General features: G+C 35.8%; 1 protein-coding gene and 1 pseudogene across 1 annotated transcript in view; one reads left to right on the forward strand and one right to left on the reverse strand.

Annotated features, from left to right (window-relative positions):
* Positions 1-369: 369 nt before the first annotated feature.
* LOC102821655 lies at positions 370-1276 on the reverse strand (annotated as a pseudogene).
* Positions 1277-7007: 5731 nt separating this feature from the next.
* The window catches only part of LOC102811088 (NKG2-D type II integral membrane protein-like), a 36177-nt gene continuing 24667 nt past the window's right edge, over positions 7008-18517 (forward strand). Inside the window, exons 1-2 of the mRNA XM_006875447.1 lie at positions 7008-7047; positions 9672-9779. Of these exons, the coding sequence (XP_006875509.1) occupies positions 7008-7047; positions 9672-9779 (148 nt within the window). The remainder of the gene's footprint in view (positions 7048-9671; positions 9780-18517) is intronic.

An 18517-nucleotide genomic window follows, 5' to 3' on the forward strand; every position in this document is an offset into this window, starting at 1 on the left:
CATCCATACTCACTGTACCTATACAGTTTGGAGGAATCCCCAAGACTACTGCTCTTTAAACCTTTCATTGAAACTGTTTTCTGATGTCACCTTCTAACTAAATAGCAGGTTAACTCAAAAATGAAAGAATGACATGCTTGAGTATTGTACTCTTTTTTTTTTTTTTTTTTTTAATTATTTATATGAGACCAAATGGACAATAGCTACTCTACAGGATAGACAAGAAGTTTGGGGGCAGTAAGACTAAGTTAATGGGTGTGTAACAACTGTTGTTGTTGTTGTTAAGTGAATTGAGTTGGTTCCGACACAGAGTGACCCTGTATAGGGCTTCTGAGGAGTGACTGTAGGTTTGAAACACCAACCTTTCATTTAGAACCCACCAGTCACTCCTCGGAGTTCTTTGGTTTTCACGGCCAGATGCCATCGCACATTTGGCTGATCTGTCTCTTTGAACCTGATGGTGTTCTCTGAGACTTTGTCTTTCGATTTCTTCAGCTTATTCATTGTGTTGGTATGGATCTTCCTTATGGATTCTTTGGTCTTGTTGGTGCTCTTTTTGGTTAGTTTCACCAGCTATCTCTTGTTACTTTGGGAAAGGGCACCTGAATTAGCGTCCCCTCCTAGTTTGGGTTCAGATTCATTCCACTTTCTCTTATAGCCCTGATAGCTGCAGCTGTGCGTTCTGGGAAGCTAGTCATGTTTACCAAAATCAGCTTTAATGACTTCATGGAGATGTGGTGAATCTGGTTTAAATCTAGTTTCCCATCAGCAGTTACCAGAGCAATAATAGTTACACAACATTCTGAATATAGTTGTTGTTGTTTTGTGCCGTGGAGTCAGTTCTGACTCATAGCGACCCTATACAGGATTTCTGAGGCTGTGAATCTTTATGGGAGCAGAAAGCCTTATCTTTCTCCAGCGGAGCAGCTGGTAGTTTCGAACTGCTGACCTTAAGGTTCACAGCCCGATTTGTAGCCACTACGCTGCCAGAGCTCCTTAATATAGTTAATGCTACTGAATTATACACGTTAAAATGGTGAAAGGTGAAGTATTTATATTGAAAGTCTTACTGAAAATATCCTTGAGTGCTTCCATCATAGACTTCATTTCTTCAGCTACCTCTTTGTTGATTGTATCCTAAGCCTGCCTCAAGGCGTGCTAGTATTCACTCTGGTTTACAACTGTCCTTTACCTTTGACTTGACTTTCTTGGTAGCAGAATGACAGACTGTTAATACTGGATAGGCGATATATTATTACCTATAGTCATTTTGTCTTTTTATGCATTTTTATATCTCATCACAATAAAATTGAAAACATGAATAATGATGCCAAAGAGAAAAGATGAGTTGACTAGCTCAAGGGAGAAGATACATTGATATTGTCAATTTTTTACAAAGCAAACATAATGCACATATTTTGAAAATAAATTTTAGATGACTTGAATTATTTTAATGATACCACTGCTGAAAGATTAAAAATGTTATTGCTATAAAAGTTACAAGTACATAGCATACAACTTCAATTATCTACTTACAAAGATTTTTTTTGTCTGGTCTTAATCACACGTGGAAATGACAACTTGCACACTATTTAATTGTAATAACAATTCATGCTAACTTTCATTTATTTTCAACAATAACCAAAACCCAAACCATTTACCACCCAGTAGATTCTGACTCCTGATGAGCACATGTGTTGCAGAGTAGAACTGCAGTCCATAGATAGTTTATTTTGATGTTCCTCTAGGTTTGAACCACCAACCTTTTGATTAATAGTTGAATACTTATCCATTTAACCACAGGAAGACTGACAGTGACTGCAACAATCTTTATATTTAATATGCCTTTAGAAAATGTAAAAGTCACCTAGTCCAGAAAACCATTTCTAGTGCCATTTTGTCATGGTTGACATTGGCAGCCTTTGGAAATGATCACTTATGGTATTATTTTTTGTAACACCAGTGATTGTGTCTACCACTGAAAATTACATATTCAGTTACAATTGTGTGCTTGTCACATAGAAGGTTCAATATATAGATAACAGCCTATGAAATTTTTAGTAACTTCATCAATCTACCTATCTATCTACCTACCTATCTATCTATCTATCTATCTATCTATCTATTTATTTTGTGCTTTGATGCTGACAACTCTATATGAAATAATAAATGAATGATTAATACAATATGGGAAGAGCCTATAGCATCTTGATTAACAAGTTGGAGACACATGGCTAGCTAATAATGGTTTTTATACACTACAAAAGAATAATTTTAGAGTTACTGAGTTTAAACCAGTTTTTATTCGTGTGTGTAGTAGGTCAATCAGAATTGGAGCACCTACTATTAGGTGCATAATGTTGTAGTTCTGTGTCATCAGGTTGGTTCAGACTCCTAGCAACTCTTTATAAATAGTTTCCGAGAAGTAGATGGTAGGCCTAGATTTCAGTTAGTCATCCAGTATGTGCTTATTCTACCGTGTCACACCAGAAATCCAAGCACATAATAGTAAACATTAAGAGGAAGAAGAAGAAGTTGTGACTTGAGAAATCTTGGTTTCACTCAGTTCTGTAACTACTGAGTCACTTGATTTGCAAATTACTGTCTTTTCCATAGATCTGTTTCATTAAACACTTAGAATACATAATATTACATGTTTTGACATCTACACAATTCTATGATTCTCTGATGGTTAAGGCACTAAAATAAACACAAAATCCATGTAAATACTGTAATATAACATTTTAGAAGTGATATCTTGACTCAATTTTGAGACCACAGCTAAAAACTCAAGTCCCCTTTATGGGAAGTTTGTTAAGACCACACCCCAACTACTTCCCTAATCAGAGTCCAATACTCCTAGTTTACAATACACAAACCAATCTGCAAGAGGTTCTCACATACCTAATCCCCAGGATTAGTGGAATTATCAAAATATCCAATCCTTAGGGATTCCTGGAGCCTTAAAGTAACTCCCTGTTTACCACACATTATCGGCCTCCTAAAATCCCAGCTTGTTGGAGTCCTGTCCCTGACTATATCCCTCTGTGTGGGCCTGTGCAGCTCCCTTCTCTCATTGAAAGATGCAAGTAACAAAATGCTCTCTGATTCATCTGAGTTTCTTTGTGTTGTGTCTTGTCATCTAAATAAATTATAATCATAGTCAAAATTATATGAGTATGAAATAGATGCAAGATATAGAAGTTATGAAAGACATCATTTCTCTTAGAAATATGGAGACTGTCACTATGGTAGGGAATGTAAGATTAATTGGCAAAATAAAATAAAATGTGAAGTCTTCTGACCCATAAATCTTCCAAGTAATTCATTTGAGAGTAATTTTGAAAATATGTATTTATGAATGTTTATTTATAATTTCTAAGAAAACATCACAGAGAACAATAACTTATATGTTCCATTGCATTATTTAGATTCCAAGTTAAAGAAACAAATCAACCTAACATGGGCAAAGTTAATTTAAGAAAATAGTTTTTTGTGTAAGTCAGCTCAACAGAATTACTTACTTTTAGTATTAAAGAGAATTTCAACTGGGTGGAGGACAAGAAATTATTCATCTATTTTATAAAGTAATAATTGTTTTACAGCTCAAGAAACTGTACCAGAGACTATTAGTAACTTACCAAGATAAAGATCTACTTCTCCTACCAAAATGTTGACTGCATTCAAAATATATGGAGTCTCTGTTTTATATTCATCCAATTATCATGTGTAGCTCAAATACCTAGCTTAACGCATAATAGGTTCTCAATAAATATTTCTGCAAGTACGTTTGTGGCTTTTATTTTTAAATTGCTCATTATTTCATTTCTGCCTCTATATGTCCATGTTCATCCACAGAATAAACGCTATACTTTCAATCCCCTTTATTTAATTCATTGTCCATGTGAATTTAGAATATTTTTAAACATATCTTTTATCAACTCAAACCCATAAATAGAAAAATCAAGATTATACAGGTTTTACTTGGCAGTAGTGACGTATCTTGTGCTTTCATTTCTGAGCAACTGTCCAGTAAACACCTCTGACCACATCCAGTTCTAATGTCACAGCTTGATGTGAGCATCCTGCACAGGGGACTGTTTCCTACCACAAAGCTACATGTGGTCTCATCACCTTTGTGTTTTACAGGAATGCATACTCAAACATGTAAGTCAGCCTGTAGTTTACTGGTCAAGAAAGACAGCTGATTAGACTGGTGATTTTTCTTTTTTAACTAAAGTATCTTCTAAATAAATTGTGATAGGGGTTCTTGATGTCAAATCACTTGAATTCAGGCTGTTTATAATAGCATTGTGAGTTCCTACTGTAGCTTTAGCAGACAGATGAAGTTCATTAACACAGTTTTATAGTTAAATTGCTTTTGCATACATTAATTTTTGTTAGGATTTTTCCATTGTTAGAACATACAATTTCTGAAAGCTATGGCATTCACTTTGTAGTTCCACATATCACAAATCATCATTAATGGTCACAAATTGTCAACAAATGTCCCATCATGACTTTCACACATATACACAACATTGAGAAATGTTATTTATTTTCCCAAGTCAGTGGGATATTGATTAGAATTGAATTGAATCCCTCATATATTTTTTTTAATTGACCTCATTTATATTCAGCAGTCCAATAAAATTAGTTTGTGGAATTAATAAGTTCCATATAGATCTTGCCTATCTTATTATATTTAACCTAAGTATATACAGTTCTTCTATTGCTGTTGGTAATAATAATGTCATTATTTAAGAGCAATTGTTTCTATTTATTGTTGACATTTAGAATGGTCTTACAAATCAATGCTAAATTCAGTCATACTCCTATAATGATTTTTAGTAATTGATCAATAATTTGTTTGATAGCCACATCACCAGCAGACTATTTTTTAAGTCCCATAACTGTGATTTTATTCAGTAGTCAAATACACTGAAGAATCTCTATGCTGATACTGAATAGAAGTGATATTAGTGGCTACTTTCCCTTCTTGTTATAACATGAGAATAAAATATTTCTAAAACACAAACAAGAATGTTTTATTAGCTCACTTAGACATATCAATAATAATAACAGTATTTTTAAATAAATTTGCCCATTTAATCTACACTACCACCAGCATTGGTACCAACTCACACTCATAAAATCCCTTTTATTTTCTTTTGATACTGATAAACTCTGCCATGATGTCCCATTTTGTTACATTCCAGCTGACATAGAGAGTAATGTCTGCAAGGTAAGAGGAGAAAAAGACCATACTTCCGTGGAGCTTTGTATCTCAGACATCCACATATATCATACATGAAATAATTGTGACAATAAGTTGATAATTGCTTACTGTGTGTAGAGTTGTCTTTTATACAATTCTCAAATTTTTATATATTTTAACATCTTATGATTAAAAGGTTATATATATTTATGTATTATTGTGTGGGGGGTGTGTATTGCTCAGACTTAAAACAATTTGTTTTGGAGGGTATTTAAGAATGTACCTAATTTTCTTCTGTTTATTTCCATACAGTTCTTACATACATATATTATAAATTTTCACTTCTTATATAGAAAAAATTATATAGTCCTATAACTTATGTCTAAACCATGGGCTATTTATTACATTATCTAATCTGTGATTTTTCAGGTGATAAAAAGTATTTAGGATGTAACTGGAATCCAACCAAGAGTGGTCACACCTTACCCACTCAATTTTCTGGTGCAATATTAAAGCAGAAGCATTGTGGTTTGTGCTGTTTTCAACAGGGAAATGAGATTAAAATAATATCTAACATGTCTTTTTCAGAAATGAAACTTAACTGAGTATTTCTAATTTCGGTTATAAATTATGAACTCAGGACATAGCTTATGTTTTTATTTGCATAGGAATCTTTTATCTACAAGAATCAGGACATTCCTCTCTAATCAGGTGTGTGTATATGTGTGTGTGTGTTTACCAGTTATTAGTCGAGTAAAAAGGAAATATGTTTCAACAGCAAGAAATTTTCTGAAGCAATTTATACTATAATGCTAATTATAAATGTTTTGTAAGTGTTTAGGATTACTAACGACAAGGAATAATGATCATTTCTAGTTATATTGTTTTTCACAGTGTTTCATAATAAGTAAATTGGGATAGTAAAACTCTTATAACTGAACACAGAATCAGAATTATGATATTGCTCTAGGAAGGAAGCTTATCACTAAAAAAATATAGAAAAAGAGATCTTTACATTAGGTTTAGAAGAACTGGGTTTCAGTTTGAATTCTACCACTTGTGTTTTCTGATCTCCCATTGTCTTCTGTGATACACAATTTTAATTGCAAATGAAACAAATTATATTTGTTTCTTCCAACCATCCTGATCAAGTGTGAAAAAAAGCTTTTATTTTAAAAATTGAAACACCATATGCAATTTTAAAAATTGTTACAATATTGTTTGGGGGCTGTGCTAAACATTGTATAAGGTTACTATTTAAGCAAATGTTTGATTATTTTATTAATGATGATGATGATAATTATATTAATAAACATTGAATTTGAATGTGTTTTTATAAAGAAAATAGCAGTAATTCATATTTTCCTGAATTGATTTATCATAAATATCAGTTATTACCAAACAAAATATAACAACTAAAAGCAGATAAGCATATGTGTTACCATTCAGTATCAATGATATGAAATATTTTTATTAAATAATAGAATTGAATTGAAAGCCTCCACTATATTTTCATGACACCTTTGAAATGGTTGATTCATATTTTACAGTCAAGTGAAATTTGTAAATTTACTTTTGCCTGTATTTTCATAAATTTTAATTTCCTTTCAAAAACCATTGCATGGAGGGAAACATATCTGTATTCTTACTATTCCAGTGAAAATCTTTCTTCAGGCCACAAGGAAAAATTACAGAAAAAAAGCTCTGATTTTGTTTTATCCAGGAATTCTTTATAGAATGAAGACATTTTAATTCATCTATCTGTCACATGTGATGTACTAATTAAATGATGGGTTTGATCCGTGATCGGAAGTCTCACCAAAACTTGGGTATGAATTTTCCACAATTTTGCTTCTGTGTAATTTTAAGATATTCAGAATTTTATGCTAACATTTAAGACAAAGATATTTACTCTGATTTACTTCATATTCCTTTTACATCAGTTCTTCAAAAAGTTGAAAATATTCTTCCTTCATTTTATTAACCTTTTTAAATATAGTCAAACACATTTGAGACAGTTTGGGATAGTAAAATGACATAAAAATTTGGAGTCAGGAGAATTGAATTTTAATCAAACTTTGCTCTCAACTTTGGATATCTAAGGGAATCCACAATCCCCATTTATTTTAATTTCATTTTCTATAAAATAAGATACAAAACAAATATGCCACATTTTTCTTAGTTAATTTTTGTGAGAGACAATATAGATTACCTATATTTGAAAGTGCTTCTTAACCAAAAATGTTATAAATTACTTCATATTCCTCATCAATAAAAAGTACACTTTTTACTTCATAAGCTTAATAATTCAATTATATATTATATTGGAAGCAATGTTTAAGCATAATTTTTAAATATAAAAGATGTTCATGTAATTTATAAAGAGTTTTTCAACATTCAGTAAATTATTAATATTTCAAGACAAAAACAAACTTTTTTTGCTTGTTTGGTTCAGAGACAAAACTCTGTCTTTATCCAAAAACTTTGTTGTTGTTGCTGTTGGTAAGTGCTGTCAAGTCATTTCCAACTCATAGAGATCCTGTATAGTACTTCCAAGGAACAGCTGGTGGGCTTGAACCTTCCACCTTGCACATTATCCTGCAGCACCACACCAGGACTCCCCCAAAATTGTAGATCCTACTATTTAAGGCTTTGAATTATGGTGAGTAAAAAGAACCTACTTATTTTAGGTTTTGTATGATGGTGTGTATATATATATATATATATATATATATAGTTGTTGCTGTTAAGTGCTATGGAGTCGCTTGTGACTCATAGCAACCATGTATAGGGTTTCCTTCCAAGGAGCAGCTGGTGAATGAATTTGAACCATTGAGGTTCAAACCTACTTTGTGGTTCAGTGCTTTGGCTTTATCCCACAGTGCTGCACTCTTTCTCTCTCTCTCTCTTTCTATAGATAGATAAATAGATAGATAGATATAGATAGAAAGAGTCCTGGTGTGGCGCTGAGGGCTAATGCATCAGACTGCAAAGTCATTTGAACTGGATTGCTATGGGTCAGAATCAACTTGACGGCACTTAATAACAACTATATATATATATATAAGCTCTGGTAACGTAGTGGTTACGAATTGGGCTGCAAACTTTAAGGTCATCGGTTCGAAACTACCAGCCGCTCCGTGGGAGAAAGATGAGGCTTTCTGCTCCCATAAAGATTTACATCCTCAGAAACCCTGTACAGGGTCCCTATGGGTTAGAACAGACTCTACGGCACTTAACAGCAACAACATATATATATATAACTGTAGGATAACTACTATAGATAGATAGATAGAATCAGAAGGTAACAGTTATTATTTTGGGGGATTTCAATGGGATAATCTGGATAGATTTTCTCGAAAGACACAGAACTATCATGTAGTCTTATTATGAAGATGTTTTAATATAATGAAACTGCATTGGTGATCTGAAAGCCAGGTAATTTGCACAAAGGAATTTTTTCCATCACGACAATGCACCTGCTCATCATATGGGTGTAACAAGGGTTGTCCCATGAGGATTTTGTTGGTCAGTCATATCCCACACACCCTATAGCCTTGATCTTGACCCTTCGTTTTGTTCCCAAAGATCAAAGAACATCTTTTTATTCCCAAAGATCAAAGAACACGAAAAGGAATATGACTTGAGTCCTTGAAGATATCATATTTGAAGAGTGCAGAATTAGTCAGAAAGGGTTAGAGAAATAGAAACACCACCTAGAGAAGTATATACTACATTGAGGCTATGTAGAGAAATAATAGTTTCACATTTAATAAATGATTCTAGGATTTTTTAGAAATGCTATTTTTGCTTACCTTTGTATGTCCTTCACTATAAAAATATTAAACAAGCTAGCATTTTCTAAGTGATACTACATATTTGGAACTATTTTGATAATAAATTCATAGTACATTTTTTTTTTCATTTAAAAATATCCATACCTAATTGTTTTGGTTCCTTCTTTTGTTCCTTCCACCCCTACCTTCTTCTTTTCCCTTTTTTTGTCTTTTCCTTTCACCCTCTCCTTCCTGTTCTCTTTTTCCTTTGAAATAAAACAATCAGATAAGATTATGCATGTAAAATTAACTAATTAGTAAATATAGATCTAAGCTTAAATAGACAGTTATCTCTTTAAGGCCTCTGTCTTCTTCACTATATTGATGTTTTCCTTTTAATGTTAGATTTCATTATATATTATATATTTGCTTATTTGAACAATACATGTAATCATAATAAAGATATTTTTCAGTGCAATAAACACACTCTGTTTATATTGTAAATTAAAGCATCTTAAGAATGAAGTAATATAAAACTAAATTAATTCATTTTATTATTTTTAAAAATATATTCAATGCAAATATGTATATGGAAATGGAAAGTTGAATTTTAAATTTTTAGGCACAAACTGATAAAAGGATCAGGACTTATGTTGACCTGAATTGCTTTTCTACAGACATGAGTGAATTTCATAATTATAATTTTGAAATGCCAAAGTTTGATACCTCTTCACAATGTCAAAGGCAAAAAACTCCACTAACTACAAACAAAGGCAGAGAAAATCGTAAGTCCTATATTCCATTTATTTTCTCCTTTCTCAATATGGAATTGAATCTTAGAAACTATGTAATTAAATCAATAGCAAATGCTCAGTTTACTTTCATAACTCGTATGCAATATTGGAATATAGATCAATGAACTGAAATGATCAGATTTAAGAGCTTTTATTAATATTAAATAATGGTAAGATTGTTTACAATAGTAATGACAATGAGATAGGAGTTTCTGAGGATAACTGAGCAACTAGCTTTAAGAGAGTAAACCAAATTGAAAAACACAGAAAAGAATAAAAATATGCCCTCTAAAATTATGTTCTAAAACATTAAAGTCCATGACTTTATAATAGGCATTTATAGAACTGCTTCTGAGTGAAGTGAAGAATAAATGATGTGGCACTGTAGGATAAGCAATGGACTGCTAACCATAAGATTGGCAGTTCAAACACACCAGCCAATCCTTGAAAACCCTATTCAGAGTCCTGGTTGTTCAATACTTAAGTACTTGGCTGTTAACCAGAAGGTTTGTGGTTCAAACCTACAAACAAGCTGCTCCATAGGAATGATGACAGTCTGCTCCTATGAAGATTTAAATGCCTTTGAAATTCTGTGGAGCAGTTCTACTTTTCCCTACAGGGTTGTTGTTGTTGTTGTTGTTAAGTGCCGTCGAGTCGGTTCCGACCCATAGCGACCCTGTACAGGGTTTCCAAGGGTGTAAATCCTTACGGGAGTAGAAAGCCTCATCTTTCTCCCACGGAGCAGCTGGTAGTTTACAACCGCTGACCTTAAGGTTCGCAGCCCGATTCGTAACCACTACGCTACAGTGAAATTAATCAAGAAAAGAAAAGAAGTATTACAAAGTTAGAGTAAAAGGCTAAAACTAACAAATTATTAGTAAAAAAAAAAAAAAAAATGTCATTTGAAACTGAAATTAAAAAAACATTAAAAACATCACGTAATATTTTTTTTAAAATAAGGAAATGAAATATGTGGATTTAAATGAAAATGAAAACAAAAATCAATTGTCTTCCTAACTAAAATATAAGGAAAATGTGATGGAAGAAAATCGAAAATGGCATTAATGTATGAGCTATCCTCATTTAAGGAGTCCTGGTGTGGCACTGTGGGTTAATGTGCTAGACTGCAAAGTAGCTTGAACACTCCTCAAAAACTCTATACAGGGTTGCTATGGGTTGGAAACAACTTGATAGTACTTAACAGCAACAGCAATACTCATTTCAAAAAAACAAAAACAAAAAAACTAAAGAAAGTGTAATAATAAAGAAAAATGTTTCCTAAAGCTAGAGACATTTTATAAATAGTTTGAATGAAAAAGCAAATTAGTGAACATTAAGAATAAAGTGGTTAATGCATACAGCTATAGAGATGCTAATGGTGGTATTTAGTATCAATGAGATCATATAACTTAGTAAATTATAGCAAAACTGAGTGCCCATTTTGGAAAAACAAATCTTTTGAGTTTCAACCTTATTTATTACACATATGTTGTTGTTACGTGCCATAGACTCAGTTGCAACACATAGCAACCCTGTATAGGGTTTCTGAGAAGCAGCTGATGAGCCTGAATTGCCAACTTTGAGGTTCAAACTGACTTTGCAGTCCAGCACATTAACAAAAAATGCCACACCAGGACTCCATGATACAGATGTTGTTGCTAAGTGCCATTGAGTAGATTCCAACCCATAGCACCCCTGTTTAGGGTTTCCAAGGAACAACTGGTGAGCTTGAGCGACCGACCTTGCAGTTTAAATGACTTTGCAGTCTTACACACCAGCCCACAATGCCACGCCAGGACTCCTGATGATAAAGATACACATTTAAAAAATACCAAGTGGGTCCAATAAAAGAAACTATATGACATTGTGAAAAAAACTTATGCATAATTTGTTTTAATAACTCAGAATAATTAAGACAGTTGTAGTTACATCCAGTGAATGGTTTAAAATTGAAAAAGATGTGCAACAAGGTTGTATTTTTTCACCACACTTAATCAAATTGTGTGCTGAGCAAATAATCTGAGAAACTGGGTTATATGAAGAAAAACATGGCATCAGAATTGGAGGAAGACTCATTAACAACCTGCAAAAAGCAGATGATACAACCTTGCTTGCTGAAAGTGAAAATGACTTAAAATATTTATTGATGAAGATCAACGAGCACAGCCTTCAGTATGGATTATATCTCAATGTAAAGAAAACAAAAATCCTCATCACTGGATCAATAAACAACATTCTTATCAATAGAGAAAATATTGAATTTGTCAAGGACTTCATTCTTCTTGGATCAACTATCAACACTCAAGGAAGCAGCAGTCAAGAAATCAAACGACATATTGCATTAGGCAAATCTGCTGCACAAGACCTTTTTAAAGTGTTGAAGAGCAAAGATGTCACTTGAAGACTAAGGTGTGCCTAACCGAAGCCATGGTATTTTCAATAACCTCATAGGCATGCGAAAGCTGGATAGTGAATAAGGACGACCGTAGAAGAATTGATGCTTTTGAGTTATGGTGTTGGAGGAGAATATTGAAAGTGCCACGGGCTGCCAAAAGAACCAATAGATCTGATTTAGAAGAAGTTCAGTCAGAGTGCTCCTCGCAGGCCAAGATGGCCAAACTTTGTCTCTCATACTTCAGACATATTGTCAGGACGGACCAGTCACTGGAGAAGGATATCATGTTTGGTAAGGTGGAAGGTCAAAGAAAAAGAGGAAGATCCCCAACGAGATGGATTGGCCAAGTGGCAGCATCTATGGACTCAAACGTGGCAATAGTTGTGAGGTTGGCCCAGGGTTGGGTAGTGTTTTGTTCTGCTGTGCATAAGGTCGCTATGGGTCAGTACCGACTTGATGGCACCTAACAACAACAACAACAAGTTACATCCAAAATATCAGAAGCCATAAAATTTTAATCAACTACAGAAAAATTAACCACTTTAGCATATCAAAAGTATAGTATGTTGAAACAAAAATATAAATGAGGCATGTGTTGCAAAACATATGGCAAGAATTGAGCTAATATTCTTAGCCTACATATAAAAACTGAAACCTATTAAAAACAAAAACAGACCTGAGAAAGGACATAAAATATTTGTTATTGTTGTTGTAAGGTGTCATCTACTTGGTTGCAACTCATTGAGATTCTATGCAAAACAGAATGAAACACTGGCCTGTCCAGCACCACTTTCACAATATTTTTACACTTGAGCCCATTGCTGCTGCCACTGTGCTAATCCATCTCACTAGAGGTCTTCCTCTTTTTCACTGACCCTCCACTTTACCAAACATGATATCCTTCTTTAGGGACTGGCCCTTCCTGATAACATGCCCCAAGTATCAGAGAATAAATCTCACTATCCTGGCTTCTAAGAAGCATTCTGGCTGTGCTTCCTCCAATATAGATATGTTGGTTCTTCTAACAGTCCACATTGTTGTTGCTGTTGTTAGGTGCCATAGAGTTGGTACTGACCTACAGCGACATTATGCACAGCAGAACGAAACACTGCCTGATCCTGGGCCAACATAACTACTGGTGCCATGCTTGAATTCATCGATGCTGCCACTTCGCCAATCCATCTCATTGGGGTCTTCCTCTTTTTCTCTGACCCTCCACCTTATCAAACATGATATTCTTCTCAAGTAACTGGTCCCTCTTGACAATATGTTCTAAGTATGAGAAACCAAGTTTGGCTATCTTGGCCTCCAAGGAGCATTCTGGCTGAACTTCTTCCAAAATGGATGTATTGGTTCATTTGGCAGCCCATGGCACTTTCAATATTCTCCTCCAACACCATAACCCAAAAGCATCAATTCTTCTATGGTCTTCCTTATTCACTGTCCAGCTTTCGCATGCCTATGAGGTTATTGAAAATACCACAGCTTGGGTCAGGCACACCTTAGTCCTCAAGTGACATCTTTGCTCTTCAACATTTTAAAAAGGTCTTGTGCAGCAGATTTGCCTAATGCAATATGTCGTTTGATTTCTTGACTGCTGCTTCCTTGAGTGTTGATAGTTGATCCAAGAAGAATAAAGTCATTGACAACTTCAATCTTTTCTCCATTGATAAGAATGTAGTTTATTGGTCCAGTGATGAGGATTTTTGTTTTCTTTACATTGAGATGTAATCCATACCGAAGGCTGTGCTCTTTGATGTTCATCAGTAAATGTTTTAAGTTCTCTTTACTTTCAGCAAGCTAGGTTGTATCATCTGCATATCGCAGGTTGGTAATCAGTCTTCCTCCAATTCTGATACCATATTTTTCTTCTTATAACCCAGCATCTCATATTATTTGCTCAGTATATAGGTTGAATAAGTATGGTGAAAGGATGCAACTTTTCGCACACCTTTCTTAATTTAAAACCATTCAGTGTTCCCACGTTCTGTTCAAACAACTGCCTCTTGGTCCAGTTACAGATTCCCCATGAGCACAATTAATTGTTCAGCAATGCTTCGCGATGTTGTCCATAGCTTGTCATGAGCCACACAATCAAAAGACTTTGCGTAGTCAATAAAGCACAGGTAAACATCTTTCTGATATTCTCTACTTTCAGCCAAGATCCATCGGGCATTAGCAATGATATCCCTCGTTTCATGGCCTCTTCTGAATCTGGCTTGAACCTCTGGAAGTTCTCTGTCAATGATTGCTTTCAGCCGTTTCTGTATTACCTTTAGTAAAACTTTACTCACATGGGATATCAAAGAGATTGTCCGATGATTTCTACATTCTGTTGGGTCACCTCTCTTTGGAATGGGCACAAATACGGATATCTTCCAATCAGTCAGCCAGATAGTTGTCTTCCAAATTTCTTGGCAGAGATGAGAGAGTGCCTCCTGTGCCACCTCACTCTCTTGAAACATTTCCATTTGTTTTCCATTAATTCCTGGTGACTTGTTCTTTGCCAAGTCATTCAATGCACCTTGGACTTCCTCCCTCAGTATCATTGGCTATTGATCATATGCTTCCTCTTGAAATGGTTGAACATTAACCATTTCCTTTTGGTACAGTGACTCTGTGTATTCCTTCCATTTTCTCTCTCTTTTTTTTTTTTTTTTCTTTGAGAATATTCTTTAATATTTGGTACCTCTGTGAAATTACTGGTAAGAAAAAACAGTTTTTTTTTTCATTATTCTTATGAATACTATTGATAAGTGTTATCTTTTCCAGAGGTAACAGTACAAAAGCATTGTGTAAACCATACTAAAACTTGTATCTGAACATTGTTCAGCTTATATTTCTGTGTTGTACTTTTTTTTAATGTTTTATTGTGAATTATATGATAGTTTGCATGAGAGAACTTTAGTTTTACATTCATTCCATCACATATCATCTCATTGCCATGGTTCCAATCCCCTGCATGCATCATCAACCAACGAAAGGGTATATCCTAGAAACCCGCCCCCTACACTTCCCCCTCCCCACCTCCCCCAGTTTTCAGCCCACAGTTCCTTTCCCTCTCTGGATCCAAAGTCCCCAGCCACTTCATCACTCCACGTCATTGTCTCTGTCTCTATCTCAAGCATCTCTGTTTCTCTGGGTAGGGTCCCGCTCTCGGTTCTTCTCTGTTGATGGTCCCAGAGACCTCCGCTCCTAGGCTGGAGAATTAATCACTCCCTTCATTGTTACAAAATGTCTACCTTTGCATTTCCAACCCTCATAACACGTCCCGATAAGCATTATTCACTACAGTACCATGAGTTACCCATCTGTATTTCCTTTCATCAGCTCCACCCAGACAGACTGAATAGTACCCACTGGAGATTCTGCCTTCCTCCATGCCCCCTAGCTCTAGGTTCCCTCTTGAAAGCTTGTAAGCCAGTCACTTCTTGCCTTTGTAGTACCCCTCCTCCCCATTTGAGTATCCAATGTCCAAGTTGCCCATCTCTGTCCACTCTGTGTTTGGAACGGGTGGGAATGTTTCTTGCTGTAAGGATTTGTTCCTTCTTTTGAGTTGCTGCTCCATAGGTATAGGTCAAGTTCATCAGATTATATCAGTTCACTCTTTTTTTTTTTCCCCTCTTCTTTCTTCTCCTGGTTGAGCTCCCATCATCCAGTCATCCGGTCTAGGTCACGTGGGTATCATCTGCAAGTGTGGGTGTTCTTGTGCACTGGAAGCACCCTCTTCCTCTAGCATGGCAAGTTAAGTGTCCTTTCTCTTTGCCTTCTGTTAGTGAACTCTGTAAGACTTAAATGACAAATGCTTCAGGGACCCATGCTTCTGAACTACCCACTAGTGAAGAAGAAGGAGGAACTAAAGGGAAAAGAGAACAAATCTCTATGGGCCAGTAGTGGTTGGTAGGTGCCTTTGAGTCAGTTCTGACTCAGTGATCCTATGTTCAACAGAACAAAATGCTTCCCAGTCAGGTACCATCCTTACAATCAGTATGTTTGAACTCACTGTGGCAGTCCCTATGCAATATGTCTTGTTGAAGGTTCCACTGATGCTCTACCAAGCATGATGTTCTCTCCAGGGTTTGGTCCCTGCTGATAACATATCTAAAGTACATGAGACAAAGTCTCACCATCCTTACTTCTAAGGAGCATTCTAGCTGTACTTCTTCCAAGAAAGATTTGCTTATTCATCTGGCAGTCCATGATACATTTAATATTCTCTACCAACACTGTAATTCAAATACATCAATTCTTATCTTCCTTATTCTACAGCGTTCACATTTATATGAGATTATTGGCAATACCATGGCTTAGGCCAGGAACACCATAATCCTCAAAGTGATACCTTTGCTTTTGAACACTTTGGAGACCTTCAGAAAATTTTCCCAATATAATACGTCATGATATCTTGACATTTTTGTCTTGACATGATTTTTTTTCTCCATTTATCTCCCATTTCTGAGGACCTTTTATTTAATATTGAGGTGTAATCCATATTAAAGACTATAATCTTTGTTCTTCATTATTGTTTTCCTTTTTGCTTTTTGCAAGCAAGAATGTGTTATCTGCATATCACAAGCAGTTAATTAGTCTTTCTCCAGTCTTGATCCATGGGTGTTAAATTTTTTATCCATTTATCATGAAATGGCTTATTGGTCCATTTCTGAGGATTTTCAATTTTATATTGATGTATAATCCATACTGAAGGCTATAATCTTTGATCTTCATCATTAACTTCTTCAATTCCTCTTTGCTTTTTTCAAACAAGAATGTGTCATCTGTATACCACAGGTGGTTAATGAGTCTCCAGTCTTGATGCCATGTTCTTCATATAGTCCACTTTCTCAGATTATTTGTTCATCATACAAATTGAATAAGCATGGTGAAAGGATATAATCTGGACACAAACCTTTCCTGATTTTCTACTGGGCAATATCCTTTTGTTCTGTTGGGTAGGGTTCCGCTCTCCGCTCTTCTCCGTTGGTGGTCCCAGAGACCTCCGCTCCTAGACTGGAGAAAAAAATCACTCCTTTCCTTACTACAAAATGTCTACCTTTGTATTTCCAACCTTCACAATCTGTCTTGATAACCATTATTCACTACAGTATCGTGAGTAACCCATCTGCATTTCATTTCATGAGCTCCACCTAGACAGATTTGATGGTACTCACTGGTGATTCTGCCTTCCTCCATGCCCCCTAGCTCTAGGTTCCCTCTTGAAAGCTTGTAAGCCAATCACTTCTTGTCTTTGTAGTCCCACCCTCCCCATTTGGGTATCCAATGTACAAGTTGCCCATCTCTGTCTAGTCTGTGTGTGGAGGGGGTGGACATGTTTCTTGCTGTAAGGATTTGTTGCCTCTTTTGAGTCACTGCATTCATAGGTATAGGTCCAGTTCATCAGATTGAATCAGCTCAATCTCCCCCCCACCCCCCACCTTCTTTCTTCTCCTGGTTGAACTCTGATCATCCAGTCATCCAGTCCTGGTCATGGGGGTACCATCTGCAAGTGTGGGTGTTCTTGTGCATATGCCCTCTCTTCCCATCAGCCTGCAGCTCCATTCTCCACTTGAGTCCTCTGTGGCCATGTCATTGACTCTGGGCCCAAGAGTCCTCAGGTCTCCTCACACTGCTTGCCAACCAGGTCCCCAGCCAGGTCCACAGAAGCCCATTGAATATTGTAAGGCTTAGCTCTCTGCTTCATTGCTTCATTTATCCCACTTCTCCCCATCGGTGATGCATGTGGTCACCAATCCGAGCGTGCATTTCCACCGAGTCTCAGTCTTGGAAGGGAGCCTGTGTTGGTAGGACCTGACCAACTGCCCCATTGTCTCCTAGGGAAGTGACCCATTTTTTCCTGGAATAACAGTCCATCTGCCTCTATTGTTTCATATTTTTCCTGTAGGTCTTTCATTCGAGACGTATCTTCTGTTCTTCTCACCACACCGGTCTGGTCAGCTCATCCTTTCAAGTGGAGGTTTTTCATCTCTGGTGATCTGGATGTGGTTCCGGTTTCTACCTATAGTTTTATGTATTGCAAAGGCTCCGCAGGAAGCCTCGTTCACTGGGTACGCTGTAGCCCCATTTTAGGTATTCCAATCAGTTAAAGACAGAAGACGGACTTACAAGCCTTCTAGTGTGATGTTTCTGACTATTCCTTTCTCTCCCCTCCAGTGTCTATTCTATATTATAATGCAAGGAAAATCAAGATTCAAAAAACAGCCAAGCATCTTAACACGATTCCCCACCCATTCCAACCATAACTTAATCCCTGTACCTCAGAGCCCTGGAGTTCCAAGGCTGTGCATATATCGTCCTTTATCTCTGTCCCATTTGGCCC

Source organism: Chrysochloris asiatica, unplaced genomic scaffold (genome assembly GCF_000296735.1).
Source record: "Chrysochloris asiatica unplaced genomic scaffold, ChrAsi1.0 scaffold00328, whole genome shotgun sequence".
Classification (NCBI taxonomy): Eukaryota; Metazoa; Chordata; class Mammalia; order Afrosoricida; family Chrysochloridae; genus Chrysochloris; species Chrysochloris asiatica.